The sequence below is a fragment of the Simochromis diagramma genome, unplaced genomic scaffold (assembly GCF_900408965.1).
Source record: "Simochromis diagramma unplaced genomic scaffold, fSimDia1.1 OVJJ01000293.1, whole genome shotgun sequence".
NCBI classification, from domain to species: Eukaryota; Metazoa; Chordata; class Actinopteri; order Cichliformes; family Cichlidae; genus Simochromis; species Simochromis diagramma.
The window spans coordinates 12,423,772-12,447,760 of record NW_024386801.1 but is presented as its reverse complement, the minus strand read 5'-3'; the positions used below and the strand labels follow the sequence as shown (position 1 = coordinate 12,447,760).

General features: G+C 40.1%; 3 protein-coding genes across 13 annotated transcripts; 1 reads left to right on the top strand and 2 right to left on the bottom strand.

The window, feature by feature from the left end:
• Nucleotides 1-109: 109 nt before the first annotated feature.
• Nucleotides 110-12,826, bottom strand: rab3il1 (RAB3A interacting protein (rabin3)-like 1). 10 transcript variants are annotated; one of them, XM_040026948.1, is made up of 12 exons: nucleotides 12,218-12,517; nucleotides 7,384-7,552; nucleotides 7,152-7,247; nucleotides 6,426-6,503; nucleotides 6,061-6,279; nucleotides 5,747-5,866; nucleotides 3,497-3,625; nucleotides 3,003-3,115; nucleotides 2,790-2,813; nucleotides 2,353-2,452; nucleotides 1,758-1,824; nucleotides 110-1,229 (listed from the first exon to the last, which is right to left on the bottom strand). In XM_040026948.1, exons 1-12 carry the CDS (start codon nucleotides 12,421-12,423, stop codon nucleotides 1,144-1,146), a joined length of 1,407 nt encoding a protein of 468 aa, XP_039882882.1. In that variant the 5' UTR covers nucleotides 12,424-12,517; the 3' UTR covers nucleotides 110-1,143. The 10 variants fall into 10 exon arrangements, 8 of the variants coding, with proteins under 8 accessions (XP_039882882.1, XP_039882886.1, XP_039882887.1 ...); XM_040026952.1 differs by lacking the exon at nucleotides 12,218-12,517 and adding an exon at nucleotides 8,537-8,981; XM_040026953.1 differs by lacking the exon at nucleotides 12,218-12,517 and adding an exon at nucleotides 8,842-8,981.
• Nucleotides 12,827-12,991: 165 nt separating this feature from the next.
• On the top strand, nucleotides 12,992-18,224 carry best1 (bestrophin 1). Its single transcript, XM_040026984.1, has 9 exons — nucleotides 12,992-13,807; nucleotides 14,610-14,704; nucleotides 14,785-15,018; nucleotides 15,235-15,389; nucleotides 15,472-15,549; nucleotides 15,805-15,957; nucleotides 16,306-16,386; nucleotides 16,473-16,624; nucleotides 16,721-18,224. The coding sequence occupies exons 1-9, from the start codon at nucleotides 13,656-13,658 to the stop codon at nucleotides 17,784-17,786; spliced, it is 2,166 nt and encodes a 721-aa protein (XP_039882918.1). The 5' UTR covers nucleotides 12,992-13,655; the 3' UTR covers nucleotides 17,787-18,224.
• A 387-nt stretch (nucleotides 18,225-18,611) lies between these two features.
• fth1b (ferritin, heavy polypeptide 1b) lies at nucleotides 18,612-21,851 on the bottom strand. Of its 2 annotated transcripts, none has more exons than XM_040026978.1 (5): nucleotides 21,700-21,851; nucleotides 20,522-20,625; nucleotides 20,254-20,400; nucleotides 19,904-20,029; nucleotides 18,612-19,810 (listed from the first exon to the last, which is right to left on the bottom strand). In XM_040026978.1, the coding sequence occupies exons 1-5, from the start codon at nucleotides 21,761-21,763 to the stop codon at nucleotides 19,652-19,654; spliced, it is 600 nt and encodes a 199-aa protein (XP_039882912.1). In that variant the 5' UTR covers nucleotides 21,764-21,851; the 3' UTR covers nucleotides 18,612-19,651. The 2 variants fall into 2 exon arrangements, with proteins under 2 accessions (XP_039882912.1, XP_039882913.1); XM_040026979.1 differs by lacking the exon at nucleotides 21,700-21,851 and adding an exon at nucleotides 21,060-21,645.
• Between the last annotated feature and the right edge of the window lie 2,138 nt (nucleotides 21,852-23,989).

The window sequence follows — 23,989 nt, the reverse complement described above, 5'->3', positions numbered from 1 at the left end:
GTTGCACTGGGTTGAAATTAATTGAAGTGATGAGTCTTTCCCGAGCAAACTTCCGGAGTCTCCCTCTCTTGATCGGATTTCTAATAATAAAAGAGACATGGTACAAAAGTGACAGCTGGTATACAATGCCTCGTGTTTAATGCAGCTTTTACACAGTTGATTATGAGTACACTGAGGTCAGGAACCTCAAAGCCCTGCATAAGGCTAAGAAGCAGTTATTGCACATTCTGACACACTATACTTCATTGTTACCTTTAAAAGATTTCTGTTTTTTAAAAAAGTCAGTAACAATAAATCTATAATATGAGATACAACCTATATACACTATGGCTATTTTCTGCATTCATGCAAAGTCAATTATGGCTTTTACTTTATGTTCATACTGTTAACTACAGATGTGCAAAACTCAATCACATCTTAAAAGCTTTTTTCACCTGGCACTGTAAAGCTCTCCCTACTCTGAGCATGGGTGGGTAATAATTAACGATACATCTGATTTTTAGGTACAGGGCTAACGAGAAGCTGAAGGTGACTAAGTTAAGTCTTTGTACAAGGCAGAGCAGGAAGTGTACCAACAAAATTAAGGCCATGCTCAGAATGAAGGTCTGGGCTGTGGTGTCTGAGCTGATAACTGAAAGTACAAAGAAAACAAGCTGAATCATTGCTGTGTGGAAACAATAAAACTATTACACCACATATTTGTAATACTTGAGGTTAAGATTGTGCTCATTATTTTGCAGGCTAATGCCTGAATCAGGACACACAGTCTATTGTATAAAAATGAGAAATTTTGTATTCCGTGGGTGATTCAGTAAGAAGTTTCTCCACACTTTCTTGGGGACAACAGTTATTTTCCAGGAATGTGGTGCAACAGAAAAAACTTCTCCGACATGTCTGGGAATAATATCATCTTTTTTTTTTTTCTTTTTTTTTTTTAAAAACATGGACTTTAATGTCATTCCTGGAGTGCTTGTTTGATTCTAATTGTTTTATTGCATTTCCAAAAGTGACAAACATGTTTTGCTTCCCTTGTTGGTGACCTTTGCTGCAGCACTGTTCAACCTGATCAAAGACATGTGCGTTGCCACAGTTACCCAAGGCTGTAACTGCTATGCTCTCTTGTTGGGTGTTCCAGGTACCGTCCTAGCCCTGGTCAGTGAGGTAGAAACCTAATTTGGCCACATTCATCTCTCTACGAAGACGCATGATTTCCCAGAACATCTGCTCCGCTGAACATGGGAGGAACAAAAAAAATTAGAAAGAAAGATGTTGGTTGTTGGCAAAGTTAAGACCGAGTGGTAACAGAGCCGCGCACCTGTAATTCAATTTTAAAGGAAGACACATTATTCTCTAAGTAATTCTATGTAGTGCATAACTTCATGTGTTTTCTGGGAAAGAGGAAATTATTAAATGATACATCATATAATAAAAAGGACAACTGATTATTAATAAAACATCAACATAATGATTATTAAATAAAGATGTAAAAAGGCAAGATTAATCCATCACAACACGGCTCGTGCCCCAAAAAAATACAGTGGAAGAAAGTTACCACAAAGTTACCATGAAATTACCCACTACTTACTTATGCTGTACTTAAAAATACGACCTACTACCTACTTGCAGTACAATTTGTATCTTTCAGTAAAATACCCGAAGTTACTCACTACTTAAAATTCCTCATGCATTGCATAAAATGACTTGCATAATAATTACATTTGCTTAAACTATTTATTTCTGTGTCTCTGTTAACTTACCATCATGTCTCACCAGGCCCTGCTGGATGTAGCGGATATAAGTGAAGAAATTGCAGACAGCCGTGATCTAGAAAAGCGAATATGTGACAAGGTCACGACTCTACACAGTGGCTACGCAAACTTTTATAACACTGGCATGTCTTGGGATTTTGTATCATTCAAACATTATTACTATAACTGCAGAAAAGTAATGAATGATAATTAAACTTTGCAATTTGTACATATGAAGATGAAAATCACATTAAAGGCCTCTAATGAGAATAAAACAAAACATACAAAACACGAGAAGAAAAAAATGATATACTATGAAAGCTACCTGCCTTAAGGCTTCAGCTAGACAGAAGATGTTAAGTCGTTGCGTGAGTGCATCATTTGCTGGGTGGAGTTAACTAATGCTAATATGGTGCAAAGCATGCTTAGGGCGAGGCACACAGAAACCAAACATTCCTTCAGAGAGAAAGATTGCCTGAGAGAAACAGCTGAGGATCTGAACCACAGGTAGAAACAACATGTGTTTGCTTGAGTCAAACTGTTTGATAAGGGTGTGCAAACAAGACTACAGGTGTGCCTTGGACGGAAAGGAAGTGATATTTACCCGTGCTCGGCTGGAAGGTGAGATGTAATAGTAGCTCTCTTTGTCGCCAAGTTTAATGCGATGTTTGCAAAGCCGTGACAGGCCACTTAATGCACATTTTCTACAATAGAAAACAACGTGTCAACAATTTATTGCAGCACAACATAGATGCACAATCATCTGTTTTAGGACAGGATACAGCAAACATGAGCTTACAGGCCTTTAGTTCTTCAACAGTAAAACATACTGAGAACACTTTACAACTCGTTTTAGTGAAAGAGGTGCGCAGAGAGAACGTTAGCCACAAAAGGAATGAAAGTGGGATCCCGTCTGGTTCATTAATTTACAGATTTGTTTATATCGTTCCACACATCTGTGTTGACAGTTTTTTATTTCATGCCACAGTTATCAGAGTTAGTGAAAAGCTGAAAGGGTTATTAGCTCCTGAGAGGACTTACGTCTCTACTGCAGCCCTAAAGCCACTGGAAAAAAAACAAAAAACAATTTTAGATCAGGGTGATTAGAAATGTGCCCACTGATTAAACCACTCTCAGTCATAATTGTAAGATAGACAAAAGGCTCTGATCATAAACCATCGATGGAAAAACCAAACCAACCAAATCAAAGCAGTGAGTGGTGAAACACGACAGGATGACAGTCGGGTAACTCACTTAGGACCTCCACACTCTATAGCTGAGGCTTTAACCATCGGTACTGCCGACATGGCGACAGGCTCAATGGTCAGAGAGTTGTTCTCCACTGCGCTCTGGACCAGGTGGGACAGCTGTGGAGAACAGGAATCAATAACTTTAACATAACTTCACATTAACCTCCTAAGACCCGAACTCTTCCACAGCATGCATTTTTTGGGCATATTGGGGCCAGATGAATGTAAAAACAAAGAATTGCCAATTTTTTTTTTACCTTATTTCTGTTTTTAAGAAAAAAATAAGAGCCACATATGAGGATAATCGTTTAAAATTTTAATAAACAGTAGCAGTATAATGTCCTTATAAGTGGATATCAGGCCCTTGTAGAGCAAAATTGAGTATTTTGGTCTAAATAACCCAAAATGTGATGTCCACATATGTGGACGCCAGGTCCTAGGAGGTTAAAATACACATGAAGCAGCATGGTAGCTGTACAAAGAAGCAGTGAGTATGACCTCTGATCTCGTGAAGGAGAGGCAGGGCCCGATGTCTTCTCTGTAAATACGACTCAGGAAGGCGGAGGAGCGGTCCAGGCTCGGGTGTTCCTTCCACATCAAAAACTCAGCAAACAAAATGGAGTCCATCTGCAGAGAGAAAGCCAAACCTTCACTCAAACTGGATAAAACTGATTCTCTGACACACATCTAGATTAAAGACTTGTTTAATCCCCAAAAGACCGATGACTGACAATAAAAGATCCACTGTTGAACACACAAAAGTGTTTAAATACTAAAGATAAGAAAATCTTGTATTCAAAGAATTCGGGCTGTCAAAACATCAGAGTTTAAAAAGGAAATATCGTCAATATAAAGCCCATAAAATTCCTCCACCTTATTTAGGATTTATATGATAGAAGACAAATGATCTCAGCAGACCTGAAGTGAAAATCCTTTTAAAATAATCAGGAAGTCTGGGAATACCAAAACAGACTGGACTGGAGCAAACCTTGAGCACGCTTTGGTCAATTCATATAGCTCATAATCTGGATTTAGAGAGTGTCTATAAATCTATGTTCTTCATACTTCAAACAAGGCAAGTCTCAACAAGAAGCCCATTTTAATAAAGCAGACAGCGCTGATAGGTCACCTGTGGGTTTAACAGGCAGTTAAAGAAAATTCAAAACACATCAGTCGATCCTTTAAGGTGAAAAACGTAGTTAAGGTCCACCATCGCTATGAATTAAGGGATGTAATCATCTCCTCTCCTTTCATAAAAAGGATGGTCCGATGCATCCTCTGCTAAAGGATGTAATAAATGAAATACTGAAACACCTCATTTTGTTATCTGGAGAATTAAAACAGCTCTTAGTAATGCTGCTGTGCAGATAACTCCAGGTCAGGTCACTCAGTAACTGTCCCAGGCAAAACTGGCTGTTCGACAGCGCTCAGTCAAAGTTATGGAGTTTGTTATAGGAAGGGATTCCCACAGTGTGAAAATGATGGAGTTTCATACTGAATTTGGCAGGAACACTTTCAGTGGCTGTAAGATCTACAGCGCCTCCTTCAATATTGAAAAAAAAAAAATGTAATATTGAAAATTGTTTCTAGCTGAATGGACACTTTGAGCTCTTTAAGCTAAAAACTGCTCCAAACGGTTTGTTCATTTCCATTTTGACCATTTGTTTAACTTTAGCTTTCATTTTTTTAATGTTAGTTTTACTTTTTATTCTTTATTCTTATTCTTATCAATGGTGTTGTTGTTGGTAGTAGTAATAGTAGTAGTAGTAGTAGTAGTAGTAGTAGTAGTAGTATATGGGCGGTACTAGCAACGGGGAAGTAAAATAATCCAATGCATCATTATAACCACTTGACTGACAGTCATGTAGACATCCTCAATGTCAAACATCAGCAACAATGTCTCCTCAGGCTCACTGCATAGACAAATATCTCCAGAGAGACAAGATTTTGATTTTGGTTTTTGATTTCTTTAGCTTGTTTTCAGATACACAATATCATTTCTGGTAGTTTTTAGTTCTCTAAAAACTTGTTTTAGTTCGTTATAATAACCTTTGTTCATAGTAAGACATAACACCAGTTATGTGGACAGGATCTAGAGACAATATCTCCACAAATGACACATCACTTGCAGTTAAACATTAATCCATTATGATAGAAAAGTCAAACAATAATTTCAAACTCATAAAAAAAAAAAAACAACAGCTGCAAAACTGTGAGCCCGAAATTTACAACCTTGGGTAATATGGATAAGAGACACCAGGGACAATTAGTTTTGGTAACCCTACCACACTTTAGCAATGAGCCAGAGGCACTGACATTACTGAACCAGCTCTACAAATTCTCGAAATTATGGCGACATAAAATGGTATCTTTTGTTTTTGTTGTAGTCATACTAGACAATCCAGTGAGTGTGTCATGCTTGGCAATTTTCAAAAATATCTATAATATCTCGATATTAGCCAACATATCAGTGATTATCTGTCAAGAACTGGGTATAAACTTTGTGTATCACTAATGTACGTTCAACACAGATAACTCCAGTAAGAAGCAAACAGCTGCATCAAGAAGTCCCTGTTCACCTTACATACACGCTGACAAATTTCAATACAAACTACAGAAAGAAAAGCTCTCAGACCAGACTCACCACACTCTTGACTCAACAGATATCACAGTCTAGAATCACAGTCAAGATGCAGGTAAATTTGAAAGATTAGAGAAATGTAGGAAATGTAAAGGAATGCAGATTACCTGTCTGCCATCAGTGCCTATCCCCTCTATCTGTTTTTGCCATTGAGGGTCATAGGTCATACTGACAGACTGGCCAGGTATCAGACAGAAGATCAGAGAGAGGAGGGCAGGAGCAGCAGGCTGAGAGAGGAAGAGGCCCCAGATAAAGACAAGAAGAACAAGTCGGAGAGGTTAGCAGAAAGAAGGGAAAAAAGGAAAGAGAATCTGGCTAAAAGTGATAAAAGTGACTGGAAACAGAAATGGGAAATAAAGTGGGACGCATATGGACGCATACCTGAAGGAGAGGAGAGACAACTGTATAAACTTCAGTTTACCTCTCGGTCCTCTTTGGACACAGGCTGAATGGAAACTTCTTTTTTTGCAGGTGAGAGTGGAAATGCACCGCTGGCACTCTTGTTCCGGATGTGCGATTTGTACGATCCCCTGGTACCTGAAGACTGCAGCTGTGGATGCAGCTGGCGATTTGGTGAAGAAGGTGTGGACGTCAACACCAGAGTCTTGAGTGCCGTCACTTCTGCTTGCAGAACATCAATCTGCAAGCCAGACACAAAAAAATTTAATATTGATAATTTGAGGCTATTTTATGACCTTCAACTATGTGAAAAAAAACTGTTCTGATTCAGGAAAGATTTCTGTTCTTCACTGTTTTAAGTTTTTTTTTTAAAGAAACTTCACACACCTTCCCCTGAGCCTCCTTGAGCTGTTTCTCTGAAGCTGCTTGTTTCACGTTAGCATCACGCACCATCTTGTGAGCCTCCTGTTGAAAAGTAAATTGAGACTAATTAAAATTGTATGTTCAAAGCTCAGCAGCTAGACAAAGACAGTGACTGGCTGGTCAACACAGCAGAACATGTAAGGAAAAAGATGACCTTCGTGGCATTAAAAAGCTACTTTTGGTAAGAAGTGTGCTGTCAATTTTGCGACTGAAAGGTATTTTCTGCAGCTGGTCTTACTGCATATGTTTAAGAGTGTAAGATTTTGAAATATACTTTGGATTATTTTCCATCAGAAATAATCTGCGCTGCTCTTAACAGACTTCTGTTCACTATTAAATTGAGCTGGCTGCATCTTTGTTTATATATTGATGCATTTTAGTAGCTAAACCTCAGAGCTAATTTAGAACAAACTTGGTAAATCTTGCTCTTAACAAAGAGATGGACTCCTCCAGAGTCAGTGGGTCAAAATTTTTTCAAAGCAATTACAATGTTGCTTAAAAAAAAAAAAAAAAAAAAAAAAAAAAAAATCACATCAACCTGAAATTTTTATTTATATAAAGGAAGTGATGGTTCTGTAGAAATGCAAACTGCTGATTTAAGGACTTTTGTGGCATAGCACCAACCACCTTCTTCGTCACCAGCTGTCAGAATTACAGTGCACTCAGCAGAGAGCGATGATTACTGCTGACCTCAAACAGACTGGCTGTCAGCTCCTCTAGCTCCTGCTCCAGTTGATTCCTAACTTGCGACAGACGCTCGCACTCCTTGTCCTTTAGTTTCAGTTCCTGAGATGTGCAGGGGAAAAGGACACAACCACATTTAAAACAGAGAAGAACATTTGCATTGTCAGCGCCTTGTTTTCCTGGTCACACTATCTTTTGTTTCTCTGTGTGTGCGCAACCACAAAGTAGGTTACTATACCTTCTTTGCAGCATCCAGCTGTTCCCTGAGGATTTCTGACCCTTTTTCCCTGATTTCCAGAGAGGAGCTGCGAAGCCGGGAGAGCTGGCCATGGCCTCGGATTGACGTGGGCCCGACCTGGCCTCCTCCCTCCATTCTGGTCTCTGGTTCTGGATCCAGATCTACCAACCTTCACAAGACCACAAAAAATAAATTGTGTAATAAAAATAAATAAATATATAAAAATAAAATCAATCCTGTACTTAACTACACCCTAATGAGGTTTACAATTTACTACTACTTCTACTAACAGGTCTCTAATGGCTGGTATGCCGTGTTTACAAAAATACAACCAGGGCATTTTCACATTTAAAACCCAGAGGTTTCCCCAATTTAAAAATATAAAAATAAAATGAAAAGTAGCTTGACAAAAAAAGGATCACAAAATCAAATGTTGGCCTTCAGCATTAGTATATTAATGCTTTTCAGGTAATAGTTTAGATCACAACCCTGGATCCTGACACAGTTGGCATTTAGGCTTTGCTAAGTTTACAATCTGATTACTTAACACATCATGTTGGTAGTAAGTGTGTAGATTTTACAGTAATTTAAAAGACTAAAATTAACACCAATGATAAATAAACTAAACATCTACAAGAAATAAAAAGTAAACTGAAACTAGAACCACTTTTTAAAACTACACTATAAAATGTAAACAAAAACTAAAACTGTAGAAAACCAAATAATACTTAAAAGAAAAAACACCAAACCATAACAACCTTAGAGCCAGTGTGATTACTTACAAAACCCTGAGATTCATTTCTACTTACTTTTACAGTGTCAACACAATCTAACAACAATAGCCTTCTTGGTTACAACAGTGCGCTCACTGCAAGACCCCGGGGTGGACCTCGCACCACAGCTTGGAAACCCCTGATACAGCATTAAAAATCCCGACATTTGAATTTAAAGGAAGCTTAAGTTACTTTTATCCCCAAGTTGCAGATAAATCGGTCCACAAAGCAGCTAAATAATTAGCAGACCTTGAGCTAACTAGCTAGTTAGCTTACATTTCCAACTTTTTTTTCCTTTCTTTTTTTTTTTTTTCTTCTTTTTTTTTTTTTTTTTTTTTTTTTTTACCACGGAGAGGTCCCGCGTCAGTATCCGCCCTTACCCTCTCTGTCAGTGTCCGGGACAGCAGATAAATAAACCTCCCAGCCCGTCTGCGTATTTGTCAGCTGCTCCTCTCCAGTTTCCCTGAGCTGCTGCTGCTGTTATGTTAAGAAATATAGCATAAACCAAGCTAATGTCCGAGCGAGTTTCAGTGAAACTAATCCCAGTCGTTTTCAATCACAGCTGAGGAATGCGGACGCCTGCGCAGACGATCAACCGCCCAGCAGCAGCAGTTTCAGTCAGAAACAAGACGAAAATCAAGAGCAATGCCAGCTCTGGTTTGCACTTCCTAGAAATAACACTCACTCCTTTCTTCTCCTTTTTTTGCCAAGACAGGGAAATGAGTGTATCTCCTTTTTCCTGCCTCCTCCTCCTTCTTCTTCTCTCTTCTTCGCTCTCACAAGTCACATGATGACATCCACCCGACTGCCCAACCGGCACGTCCTGTACGTGGACCAACAAGGTGTCACGGGTCTACCTGCTTAGGTGTATGCTTTTTGCGTGACCAGAGACAACCGATTACAGAGTCACTCTATGGAAAATCAGTGAGTCCCCCCTCTCTGATCCCCAAATATCAGCTGATAATTTTTATTTTACTTTATTTTGTAGTAACTTTATCATACTTAATGGAACCATACAAATAATTTTTCTTCACTGGGTAAAAGCCATTCAGGGCACAGAAATGAAGTAAGAGGCCTAAAATCCAGCTTTTGTAAGTGCAATGTAGCACAGAGTGACAGAGCCTTATGTACTTACCGTGTTTATATACTTTATATTAAGTGTTAAAATCTCTCACATTCAAGGATGATAAAACATAATGTGCGCTAGTTGCATTTATTTATTTTTTTGTAATCAAAATTAAAAAATAGTAAGTTACTAAAAATTGTTTTTTCATTTAGTAGAACTTGATTTTTCCGATTGTGCAATACTAATTGTTTACCCACAAGTTATTCTTAGTACTGTGTACTGGCAATGAATAAGATGTCTTAACATAGTTATCTTTTTCTCTTTTTTTCAGTCCACATGTTTGCATACTTTTTTAAGTTCCTGGAACTAATTAGGTTGTACAGGGTACTCAGAATAAATAAGTTGCCCTAACTTAGTTATCTTAAGTAAGATTAGCTTTTTTGAGGCAACAAGTTTGCATACTTTTTTTCAAATCAAATCAAATCAAATTCAAATTTTATTTGTCACGTACACAGTCATACACAGTACGATATGTAGTGAAATGCTTGGACAACTGCTCGTGACCTAAAGAAAACAAAAAAAAGGAAAGGCTATGAATAAGATAGGAAATAAATATGAAAAATTAAAAATTTTTAAGTTCTGGGAACTAATTTGATTTTACAGTGACCTGATTCCTGCTGTAATTAAATCAGAAGTTTAATCAAAAGATAGTCAAGAATCAATAAAGTTGAATAAAAATATAATTTTAATGTGTAAACCTTTAAGCCCTGTCTGTGAGGAAAGTGTAGCAGGCAGAAAGATAGAGAAATAGAAATGTTTTTGACTTTATTATGCGTGAACAACCAGAAGAAGTCATTTTTAACTGTATTGCGATTGATTAAGCCTTCTTTTTTTACAAATTGGATTCACTGTTTTTGAGATTTGCTCTGCTCACTGCCACGATCTTGGATTGGGGCAGTGAGGGCGTTCTCCCCTTAGCCATGCAGGATGGCTGAGGATTGTAAAACCAAAACTGAGAAAGTTTTTGATTTGAAGGTAAATATGTTAAATAAAAAAGTTAATTATGAACCAAAGTTAGTTTGCAGTCTTATCTGCAAACGTGCTGAACTTATTGTACCAAAAGGGTGGTGAGATTTTATCCCCTATGGTTGCCTCCAGGGTCCCTGAACTTTAATGTTCATCATGGTTTTATATTCATATGAAATATGGTTGAAGTTACAAATAATAATATCAGCGCCAATACTCTAAGTTTACATTTTTTTCTACTCTTGGATCTGTTTGATGTCACTAAGAGCCAATATTCTAATATGGTTATCTCAGCCCCACACCTTTTACTGTGAAATCAGAAGCCCCATCCACTTGCTCTTCAAACCTGGTCTGCCAAAATCACAGAGCAGGGATGTCAAACTTGTTTTATATTGTGGGCTGGACCAGTTAAACTATCTTTTCTTTAACTACACACGTAATCCCTGAGATATAGTAACATAGTGTTATGTGTTAACATATATATGTAATGTAAAATATCTACTTCAGGTTTTTCTATGAGATAAAGAAATGCTGCTGCATTAATTACAGACATCTGTCAGCATGATTCTTTTGGGTGTAAATTGTAAGAAATAAATGTGTAAAATTACAGAGTTCTGGCATCTCATTGCCCAGGCTGTCCTGTAAGTATATATTTTTTTATTTTACTGAGGGCCTATTATTACTATTACTATTAAACAAAAAAGAAATTTCTTAAGTAGTTTCTGGAAAAAACAGGAACTTTGCTGTCACTGAATTGTTTTACTTAATTACTTTGGTGTAGTATGAATGGCCATGGTGGAGGTCTTTATCATTAGGCAAAACTATAAAACTTACAGTTAAAAGTCTAGGATTATTCTTTCCTTCGCATTTTCTAAAGCCATCCAATTGGCCGGATTGGAGTCTTTAACTGGCCGATTCCGGCACCTGGGCCTTATTTTTGACACTCCTACTATAGATGGTGTAAGAAACCAATGTAGCTACTCAGCTGTTTATGAAGTCCTGAAACCGCACGCGATGAGAAAGGAGTGGATCTGACTTTAAAACCAAGAAGGAAGCCCACTTGTTGGGTAATGACATTTAATTGACGAGTCTTTAGCCAATGAGCATTCTTAGACAACCTCCTGACTCTAAGCCTAATCATTTCAATATGTCCTAAAAATACAGAGCAAGGTTTTTTGCAACCAGATGAGTCGCCTCCTGCTGGCCATTAAAAGGAATGCACAAATCAGTAGACGTAAGACCAGTGTGATAAGGGTGGGGATAAATCATGTCCAGGAACACTAATTAATAGATCACAATTTCACACAAGGCTGTGAGACTGTGTTGGTTTACATGAAGCAGCCAATCAGAAGAGAGGACAGGGAGCTACAATAGTTTCCTTCAGGGGATGAACTTGGCTACTCCAAGGTCCAGTTTTTCTTCAATTTTTTTAATCTCTGACATGTCCTGTCAGTGAATTTGTCAGTAGGAAAGAATTAGGAATACTGCTGACTGCAGGGTTTAAGACGCTAAAACTCGCAGCGTTCTGTGCGGATTACATTTCAAGCATTTATCCTCCATCTCAGGCCAACACCGGCACGTTTTCCAACTTTTGCATGATCGCTGAACAGCAGAATGATTTTTCATTTACAAAACATGCCTACGAAAATACCAATCACTGTTGGAGTTACACTAAAACTAAACACAGACCTTTGTTTGCACTTTTGCATATCTGACTCGGTCACCTTGTTACAAGTGCACGCGCCCACAATCACAGACTTCACACTGAGCAGGACTTGTGACAAAGCAATGTGCTACTTTTAGATACGTTTTGCACCATGTGCAGAATTACACAACTATCTCTGGAGAATCTGGATAAAGGGAAGATAAATGTATACATGAATCTTTATACATAAGCAGCAACTGGCACGTGTTATGTTAAAAAATGTGTTTTATCAGTTTATCCAGTGCTCCAAGATTTAACACTTACTGTCCAACAACACAGCCTTCCTCCTCGATGACCTTGCCAGACTTGTGCCTGACAGTAGACACATTTTGTGTGCCAAAGAAGACTGCAGAGGAGTATACTGCAATCCCAGATATTCCCGCCTTGAGGACTTCATATCCCGGGCTCGATGAAGTTGAAGGTGGAGAAGAGGAAATCTGGACGCTGTGAATTCCCTCAAAAGCATCCATAAGTTATCTCTCAGGCTGTGCAGAGATTCATCAAATGCTGTTGGATAGCTCCTGGGATGATTTAGTTTGTGGAAGGTTGACTCTGACGTGTGTGGGTATTAAGCACCTAAGATGCAGAAAACACAGAGTTACATACTGCAACTTAAAATCAGTGCAACTAACTTCAAGATCTTTTCCCCTTTCTGAATACCACATTTTCTATTCTTTGCAGGCTGATTGTGCTCAGTCTGTTAAACTGCACTTGTGAGATGAATTAAGGAGAAAAAATAGAGAGGATATACTCACCAGAAATAAGTAAAACTGATTCACAGATGTTGCCAGTGCAGAAGAAAATCTGCCAAAAGCAGCAGAAACCAAACACCCTGCACTTCGCCCTGCTGTTGGCCCTCCTGGTTATACAGGAAGGGTTAATCACTAACACACTCTGACCAGTAGCGATTCAGCTGTATGCATTTTTTCCAGCAGAGGGGGGTCACACACGTTCTCACCTGACCAGGAGTTTGCCATGATGAAATCCTGCTACAGATGGGAAAAAAAACAGCAAAGGTGACCTGACATTGAAACACTAGAACAATAGCTCAGAGGTGTGTACCTAATGCACACCTCTGAGATGTAGAAAAAGTGTTAAATTACAAAAAGTCGAAGCGGGCTGAGATTTGGTTCACAGAGTCATATTTCAAACCTAAACCCACACACTCAGCATTTATACTCGTAACCAGCCTATTTGTGGCAGTGTGGGTTCTCTGCTGCCCTCAGATTTGCTCAGATTAACAGGAGCTGGCCTCACAATGCAGCTTTGTTGGAGAAACAGATTAACACATCAAGTGACCGGAGGTGTAGGAGGCCCTCGCTCGCTTTTTCTTTCCTGCTTTGCTTTCTCCAACATTATCCCTGAACGCTGCCACCGCACATCTTGAACCGCAGAGAGCATGATGGCCATTTTCGTTTTCTTTAAGTAAGTCTGCGCATATCACCTCTCTCACAACCTTGAAATCCGAATCGCATCACATTTCAAGGTGTCTTTTTCCAATCAGATTAAAAGAGGACCACAAATCAACCCATCTGAGCTGCTTGGTTTACCTCTCTGTCCTTTCAGATCTGTCACCACACTGGACTTAAGGGGCTGATCGCCGAACCTGAGCTCAGACGAAGCACGGAGGACAACACCACGCTGGTTTCCTTCATGTCAGGCCACAGTCAGCCAGCACGTTGGCCAACAAGCAGCAGCAGCGATGACAGTGACGTACTCCCGCCGAGTTGCTGATGCGGGTTTGGGGACCTTTTTTCACCTTCTCCTGCGATGGAAGGGCAGCATCTACAAACTGCTCTACAGGGAGCTTATCATCTTCACTCTGCTCTACTACTTCTTCAGTGTTGTTTACAGGTAGGAAAGTCACATTACAGCAGCACGAGTTTTGCTCTCATAATGACATTTTTCTGTTTTTAAGAGAGAGTTAACTGTTTTGGTCCCAAAACTGGGAATTATGAGTCATCTTTTAGGCCTCAGTTGGATTAGGAACATAATTAACTTTAAATGTAATTTTACTTTAAAGCTTCAAAAAAAAAAAAAAAAAAACTAGCACTCATAAATTAATTAGACTACCACTCCAGTGTAAGGTTTATGCCCCTTATGCTCTATATTTAACAGTATTGGTAATAACTAAAATCAGTTTCTGTAATGGTTTATGGCTCTTTAAACAAAGTTATATTTGTATTGCTAAAATATGATTGTTGTTGTTAAGCAGAAAGAAAAATATTGTAAAGCACATTATTATTATTAACTTACATTCCTGAACAAAGAGTTTAGATTTAGTGGTCAGATGTTGTGTTTTCTTGTTTTTATCACAGATGGTGTAATAAATGTATTCATCACTGTACGTCCTTTCCTCTCCTTTTTATTGTGCCATTCAGTGTTATCTACAAAAATGAAAATTCACAAACATCTCAAAAGTTCATTCTTATTATGAGTAGATGGTTGCGTGTCTGTTTATGAGTAGCACCCTGCTACATAACGGCATCTGTGACCCCTTTTACAGCTCTTAAAATAGCTTTAAGTGTTCTGCGAGATGTATTTCACAAGGCAGGTATTAACAAAAGTAACAACCCTTCTGACTTTGGCAAGTAAAAGAGTCACTTTGCTGTTTTAACAGAGCTCGCGTCAGTGCTTTTGATATTTCCCTCACCAGGTTTGTGTTAAACGATGATCAGAAGAGGCTGTTTGAAAAGTTGTCGATATACTGCGACCGCTACGCAGAGCTCATCCCTGTGTCATTTGTGTTGGGTGAGTTGTGGCTCACTAACCCTAACCCTTTTAAGTCAGGAGGGCATCACTGAAAGTTTCACTTCATTTATCTTAACCAGGTTTCTATGTGACTTTGGTCGTGTCCCGTTGGTGGGGACAGTTTGAGAATGTACCCTGGCCAGACCGTTTGGCAGCATTAGTCGGAGGTCACGTTCGAGGAGCTGACGAAACATCCCGGCTGACCCGCAGGACACTTATGAGGTACGCCAACCTCTCTGGTGTGCTCATCTACCGCTCCGTCAGCACAGCAGTCTACAAGAGGTTTCCAACCATGGAGCATTTGGTGCAGGCAGGTGCGTCGTTTGCTGTTATTAGTCTTGCCTCTTTAAAACATAGCATGCTGTGCATGTGCAGAAGCTGCACAGCATTCAGACCCAATGTCTTCTTCTCATGTGGCTGAACTGATGAGAAGATTATGAGGCGAGCTCTGGCTGTTCACCAGGACTATGCGTGCAGGAACACGCACCTTTTGGCTGCTTTCATCAACACGTTGTGTTTTTCCATCTCAGGTTTGATGACATCAGAAGAGCTGAGGCACTTGGAGGATTTGCCCTCCCCTCATAATAAGTTCTGGGTGCCCTGCATGTGGTTTGTCAGCCTGGCTCTGAGAGCACGGACTGAGGGTCGCATCAACAACGACGTGGCGCTCACTGCTCTCCTCACTGTAGGTGCCCGTGTGCAAACCAAAGCCTCACAGCCTGCAAATATTTTCTGGTTTTGCATGACTTTTACTGTTTTCTGTTTAGGAGTTGAATAGCTTACGGGCGAAGTGTATGAAGCTGTACGGCTATGACTGGATCAGCCTGCCTCTTGTCTATACTCAGGTTTTTGTTTATATTGCATTCAGCACTGAAACCAAAAAGTAGCCGATAGCAGTAATATTAGGTACTAAAAACATAATGGTTTTCTTGCAATAATCATCATATACCTTAAATCGTTAACCCTCCCTAATCCAGATGCATTTGATCAGCAATAAAAGCCATAACTCAAGATAAACTGTTTCTCTAGGATGGTGTAAAACAATCCTAATTAAAGGCATATAATCAGTTAATGCTCTGACTTTTTTTTTTTTTAATTAGGTGGCAACAGTTGCAGTCTACAGCTTCTTCCTAGCGTGTCTGATCGGTCGTCAGTTCTTGGATCCAACTCAGGGATACCCTGGTCATGAAATGGATTTCTACCTCCCTATTTTTACCCTGTTGCAGTTTTTCTTCTATGTTGGATGGCTGAAGGTGAGGGACCACTGATTGATCATGTCTGTGGTTCTTAAAGTTGAGGCCTGCAGCCACAAAAAGAAAGGAATTCGCTACTGGACAGTTCATCCCATTGAGCACTAAAGATGTGCAGAACAAGACTTGGAAAACATTTTTCTTTAATTGAACAGATGAAACATCCCCAACTTTGACAAAAACAGCTGGTCAACAAATGAAATAACCACTTGTGTTGAAAAAATAAATATAAACAAGAACTAAAAAGGAGCATTACTAACATCTGAACTCTGGATTATGCTGATTGCTGACTTTGACTTGTTAATTTGTCCACTGAGTTTCATTGAGGTAGTGTGTTTGTTTTGGTCTCAGGTGGCTGAACAACTCATAAATCCATTCGGTGAAGATGATGATGACTTTGAAACCAACTGGCTTGTGGACCGCAATTTGCAGGTGTGAATCTAAACCAAACTATTTGCTAACTGATCCTAGACAGCGAGTGTATTGTTTGAGTCAATGTGGTTTTCACTGTGTCCCAGGTCTCATTGTTATCTGTGGATGAGATGTACGATAGCCTGCCTCTGGTTGAGAGGGATATGTACTGGAATGAGTCGGAACCTCAGCCGCCCTACACTACTGCCAGCGCTGAACACCGCAAACCCTCCTTCATGGGCTCAGCGCTGGATATCAGGTTTAATGATTCTTTCTTTCTTTCTTTCTTTCTTTCTTTTTCTTTCTTCTTAATAAACTTGCTGAACATATGTCAAACCTTCTGTTTGGTCTTCAGTGTTCCTAAGGAGGAGATGGAGTTCCAGTCCAATCTGGAGCAGATCAAAGAAAATGAGGAAGCCAACTACTCCACTCCTCTGCTTGGAGGGCTTGGTCGTCTTCTCGGTGTCCACTCCCCAAACTTCCCTCGCTCCTCCCGGGTGTCACTTCTCCGCCGTCGCCCTGGAGCTCCACTAAGTCGCTTTCCCCTTTACTTGCACACAGAGGCACCTTTGACTCAAGGTCAAGCCTGCCAGGAGGGAGATCCTGACTACGCCTTTTCCACCACACCCTTGTACGAAAGACCAGGTTTCTATAGCTGCCCACAAACCCCAATTCACTGCATTCCTCCTGCGGTGCCCCGTCCTCGACCTGCTAGGAGAACCCAAAATGACTTGGATCACAGCTGCAGTTCTCTAGCCCCTCCAACTGTGGGCTCCCAGATGCTGCCTCCCGACACCCCTAACCACATCCCCCCTCCGCCATCCTCTGCTTTCCCCTGGCTGAGTGAGGATGGGGATATGCAGAGTGCACCTACCTTCTCCTTCCCCGACCCTCCACCTGAACTCTGCCCGATATCTAAACTCAGACTGGGACACGGCCTGCTATCTCGCCGCCCTCCCCCTCCTCGCCTCACCCTGGACACCCTACCATCTGCTGACATTCAGCCTGGACCAGCAAGTGCCCGGGCTGCGGGAGGCGGAGGAGAAAGGGTGTTCTCGTTCACTCCGCCCTCTCGCACAACGGCAGCAAATCCCGGTAATCCCAACAGCAGCTCTAGCAGCATTAATGTAACAAGCACCAACAGCGCAGGCACGACGGGAAGTCTTTGCAACGGCACAGGTCACGGTAATTTTAGTAACCATGGGAACTTCAGCGGCAACATGAGGGCAAGCAACGGGGGCACCAACGGTGGGTTGAGCAATAACATGAACACAGTTTCCACTTCAGCGCCATCGCAGCAAGAAACCAATCAGCAAAACTCGCCCAACGATTCAGGAATCTCACTCGCCGAAGGAGACCTGCTGGGCGTTCTGGTGGATGGTGGGGTGAACAAGGCAGCAGGAGGGAGGGAGCAGGACTAAGAAAAGAAGGTGTGACTCACTGTTTTTTTTTAAGCACATGTGCCAAATATCTCACAAAAACAGGCACTGGACTGTATCAGCTGGAGCCACTAAAAATTATTTACTTTCCAATGAACTCTCACAGAAGAATTAACCTACTTGTAATATTTTTTAAAAAAGGACCTTATGAGATTTGACCCTCAGTGCATTATGGAAAAATACTTTCCAGTTTCATCAGTGGCAGCCAAAATGTGTATATTCTTCATCTGTGGTAGTCTTTGCATCAGTGTCTTTATTAATAAATATTATATATTATTCTTCTTTTGACACTATTAAAGTTTTTTTCCAAATAAAATGAAAAACTTTAATTTATTTGTACATTACAACTTTATTGTTTTATTTTACAAGCATACTGAATCTACAATTTGACTTAACATCTGCAGAAGGAAGCAATCAGTCCAAATAAAATACAATGAGAAAACATTTTCACAGGTCTCACTGCTTATGCATGTTAATGTTTATTTAACTGTCAAAAATAAAACAAGCTGAAAGATTTTATGAGACATTAAAAAAATGACAAAAATGTGAAATGTTATTCATAATTATGGATGGTAGAGCTAGCTTGTCTGCTCCAATGGACCTGGCATGTTAAAAAATGGTGTATATTTGAGAGATAGGGAATTGTATTCTTAGCTGTGAAATATCAGTGTTCTGTTTCAAGTATGCTTCCTTCAGGATTTGATAGATGGGCAAATGGCTTTTTCCACCATTAAAAGTGCATTTAGCTGCAATTTCAGCTTTCTGAGCTATCTCATCGCACTGCCCTACATCATGCTCTTGAGGTGGCTCGTCTGTTTAAGTCAGATGTAGTGGCAGTGGAGTTTCATTGATTGGACAAAGCAGAAGGCGTCTCACAGTGAGATACAGAGCTCAGTTTTCGGAGAACTAGAGTTGTGCTAGTAACCAAAGGTTTCTTAAAATAAAGACAAATGGAAAACAACACACACACACACACACACACACACACACACACAAGCTATAAAATAATAAATATAATTAAATTAACCAGTGTTTTAGTATTGTTACGTATTGTAACAAGAATATATTGGAGTGGTCTATAAACATGGTTCTTGGCTTTTATGTGTGGATGGTGGTTAAACTATGAGAAATATTCTGTGAAAAAAAGAAAAAGAATAAAATAACTGAATAGGCCAGAAAAACCTTATTGCGAATAATACCGTGGTAGCTTTATCAGTACACAGAAGCCTGGGGCTTCAGCTGGACAAAATACCTCAGCCCGAGTGTGTAATTTTTGGGAGGTGTAGCTTAATGCCAACATGGTGCCACACTACCTGAAGAGGAGCTTGAAAAGCCAAAAAATGCACCAAGATGGTTGGACTTAAGTGCTAAATAAGAGCTAATGAAGTGATGACACACATGGTAGGTCCAACTCTGTCCAAAGTGCCTTTACCTTACTTTACAGTCACAAAATTTTAAACACCACTGGTATAACAGATAACAAAGCAGAATTTTTCTTTGCTTTTTAAATTCTCAAACAAAAAAGGTTGATTAACAATTTTTCAATGCATGTAATTTAAATTATTGCAGCCTAAAACGTTTCAGTGCCACGGTCCAATCTTCCTAAACCTGACATGTAAGGAAACCTGAATGCATAACTAGCATGATTTAAAGGCCTGCTTAGTCTTTATTTTTTTTTACACACTGCACGTAGTGTGAGGTGAGGGTTACACAACTCCAGTCTGCGCTACAGCCTCTGCTAACAGCTAATGAACACAAATAAAGCAGCATTCTTTTATAACATATGCAGTATGTACTGTATTTGGCAGACATGCAGCAGAATTACCCATGATCACATGTGCCTCGATTTAACTGCCCTCTTCAGCCATGGTGTGTTTGTCAAAGAGGTACTCAGCCATGCCGCTCTGAGGGGCTCCCATCCGGCGTAGGTTTGAGGTCCAGTCGGCGAGCTGTTTGATGGATTTTACCTGCTCGTCCAGAAAATGTGTTTCTATGAAGTCGCACATCTGTGGGGGACGGAAAAAGACAATATGCTGCATCTTACTAGATAGTCATATCCGAACAGCGGAGACTGTACATCTTCCACGCCTGCTTCTTACATGAGGGTCGTTGTGTTCAGTGGCCATTTTCTGCAGGTCCAGCAGGGATTGGTTTACATTTTTCTCCAGCTGCAGGGCACACTCCAAGGCCTCCACGCCACTCCCCCACTCATCTCTATCCGGTTTCTAACGCATTAATATTTCAAGAAGATTCAGCACCGATCAGATTCATGTAAAATTATTCATATTAAAGCAACCTGAAGCACTGCAGTCCATCCATTTTTATTATTAAAAAACATTGTAAAGCCTTGATGAATAAAAAGACTGTTTTGTTTTTTGTTTTTTAATATAAAAAGACATGAATTTGGCTTTTTTTTTTTTTAACTCATTAGCGAAATATCCTTACATACCCTGATGTCTTGCAGAAATATTTTGCCTCCCCGCTTGTTCTGGAAGGTCATCAGCTTCTCTGCATGCACAACCTCTTCTTTGGACTGATTGTGAAAAAACTTTGCAAAATTTGGCAAGCATTTATCATCCCTTTCAAAATAGTATGCCTAAAAGTCAGGAGAGTAAACAAAAATAAACAAACAAAAAGATTAAAACACTCTTTTTAATGCCTTTGAAACAACACAGGGCTGTGATACATAACACCACTGACTCAGAAACATTTCTTACCATAGAGAGATAAACATAAGAGGCATACAGCTCCAGGTTTATCTGTCTATTAATGGCAGCCTCGCAGTCATGGTGGAAGTTTTGACGGATCTGAGAAGTCATTTCTGGAAAGATCATAACAATAACTAAATGCTGATCAAATGTAAGGCTGTTCATAACTGGAGAAGCAGATTATTCAGGCAGTTAATTGCAGTATGTTGCATTTTTAAAAAGTATCTAGCCACCAATACTGAGACACTGAGAATTTACACTTCACGTGTTTGTTTGCCTGCATCAAACTAAACACATCTACTTTTAAAACATCTGAAAAATGTCCCTACATATAAATAATCGAGTGGACACTACAACGTCATCTGTATTCACATTAATCCAGACAAATGACCTTGGGACTAAAAAAGGCAAACACCAGAGCAGCTGTTGGTCAAAGTTAATAGTAAAGTAGCAGACAACTTCTGTCTTAAATTTGCACCTAGTTAATACAGAATCCGTGTTTCGTGACACTGAACTTGTGATAAGACGAGACACAAACATTGTTTACCTGCTCACGCAAAGAAACCACAGCGTTCAAGCCTTCAGCTACTGCCAAATAACGGGCTACCACCCGCGTTGTTTTATTTGTTGTTCTTGTTGGCCGTGGTGTACCTGCGTATACTAAGCATTACGGTAAGTGCTGCTTTTAACATAAAAGCTGCCTCTCGGTGTCTCCCGCACAATAACAGTCTGGTGTTGAATTGAAATATTAAAACTCTTAATCGATCTCGTTACACGCAAGTCACTAAGTTTTAAGGGAGTATATATATATATTCCAATTCCCCAGAAGCGCTTTTATCGTTAAGTTATTTCTTACACTACCGTAATGCTTAGTATAAATACATGAAAAACAACGCTGGTTGCTTGAGTGACCCAAGCGGAGGCTGGCTTAACAGCTATGAGGAACGTTAGGTTATGGCAGTGGCATGAATAAGGCCAACTTGGTGGCTAAATTATATCAAAATTTAAGCTTCGTGCACCTTGCAGGCATCGAAGCCCACGCTAACTGAACAACAGTTGCGTTGCCAAATATATTCAGCGCAGCTAATCGCTGCTAGCAACCAAATCTTAGTCAGCTGATCTCACAAACAACAGGACAGGTTGCACATTTAAACCCAGCTGCGGAGGAAGCGGTTATATAAACCAACCTTCTTCGACGATTTCACACGTTTCGCTAAACTTATCGCTGATAGTTGCGCTTGCTTGTGACATTAAATTTCCAACTAAGGACTTAACTCGCCGTTTTGCCGACACGCAAACGCACTTACGTGACTGCAACGCTGTTGACGTTAGCCGTTAAAGGTGCGGAATGGACACGTTAAAATTAAAAGCTTTTGTGGCTATGTGGACAGCACACAAACCAGTGTGCCAGCGGCTGCATTAGTCTGAAATAATATTTAATCATTGTGCATTGTTTTGTTTTTTTATGTTTAAATTAAAGACTGACACATTCCCCAAAAATTAAACACTGAAGATTCAAACTATGAAAATATTCATAACAAAAAACAAGTAAATCTTGTAGATCTTGGGACCTGTCTTGTCTTTCATGCATTGCGTATTCCGTAGACCAAAGGTAAAACACACTACAATGGAAACTGGTACATATTTAATGCCGCCTTTTAATTTCGATTTCTTTTATTATGCTGTCTGACAGTATAATTCAAATTCAAATTCAAATTTTATTTGTCACCTACACAGTCATACACAGTACGATATGTAGTGAAATGCTTGGACAACTGCTCGTGACCTAAAGAAAACAAAAAAGGAAAAGGCTATGAATAAGATAGGAAATAAATATGAAAAATTAAAAAGGGTAAATTTAACTAGGAAGGAATAAAATATAAATTAAGGTTAAAAATGAAATAACTGTACAACACAAATTAGAATGAAGGGTAAATTTAACTGGGAGAATAAGATAAAATATATAAATTAAAGTTGAAAATAAAATAACTGTACAACAAAATACACAATATAGAACTATATAAGAATGTATGAAGAAATATAAATAAATATATACACAATAACAGCAGCATATACACAATAACAGCAGTGTGATTTAAGTAATGAAGTGAAAACAATGTCCAGAATGTCCAGTGTGTGTGTAAGAACTGTATGTGTGGGTCAGTACTGTGTGGTGGTGTGATTGAGAGACCGTATCGCCTGCGGGAAGAAGCTCCTCCTCAGTCTCTCTGTGTTGGTCTTCAGGGAGCGGAATCGCTTTCCTGACCTCAACAGAGAGAACAGTCTGTTGTTGGGATGGCTGAGGTCCTTCACGATCTTCCTGGCCTTGGTCCAGCACCGCCTGCTGTAGATTGAGTGCAGGTCAGGGAGCACGGAGCGGATGGTGCGCTCAGCTGACCGCACAACCCTCTGTAGAGCTCGTCTGTCCTGCATGGTGCTGTTCCCGAACCAGGTTAAGATGTTTCCCGTCAGGATGCTCTCTATGGTGCAGGAGTAAAAGTTCCTGAGCACCTTGGAGGGCAGTTGGAAGTCTCTCAAGCGTCTGAGGTGGTAGAGACGCTGACGGGCCTTTTTCACCACGGTGTTGATGTGACAGGACCATGACAGGTCCTGCGTGATGTGAACTCCGAGGTATTTGAAGCTGTCCACTCTCTCCACTGGGCACTCGTTGATGACAGGGGTCTGGTAGTTCCTCTCCTGCTTAGTGCTGAAGTCCACTATCAGCTCCTTTGTCTTACTGACGTTTAGAAGGAGGTTGTTCCTCTGGCACCAGTTCTCCAGATTCCTAATCTCCTTCAGGTAGGCCGTCTCGTTGTTATCAGAGATCAGGCCCACCACGACGGTGTCGTCAGCAAACTTGATGATGGTGGTGGAGCTGGTAGTGGCCACACAGTCATATGTGTACAAAGAGTACAGCAGGGGGCTCAGAACACACCCCTGGGGGGCTCCAGTGCTGAGAGTGGTGGAGGCTGAGACATGTCCGCCCATCCTTACTGCCTGTGGTCTGCCAGTTAGGAAGTTGGAGATCCACAGACACATAGATGAGCTGAGTCCCAGATGCTCCAGCTTGGTGGTGAGTGTGGAGGGAATTATGGTGTTAAATGCAGAGCTGTAGTCTATGATAGTAGAGATGTCAGTCTAATTTTACAGAATCTCCCCGCTCTCTCTCAGGATAAAAACATTTATTTACAGTTCGTTCTTGTAATGTTAATATAAGAAAAAGAAATGCAATTGCAACAGGAAGTCTGTTTTTTTTTTTTTTCTACGCGATGAAGAAAATTGCTTCTGTAGTAAATAAATGAAATCTGTCAGCATGACTCTTTAGGCTTAAATTCTAAGAAATAAACATTTAAAAGCATTCAAGTTTATAGCTACTGTTCTTTATCAGGAGCTACAAAGACAAAAAGTCCAAAATGTAGGCCTTACATTTACCAAAGCTGTCCAGTGGGTCCAATACTGGGTTCAAGACCTGTCTGA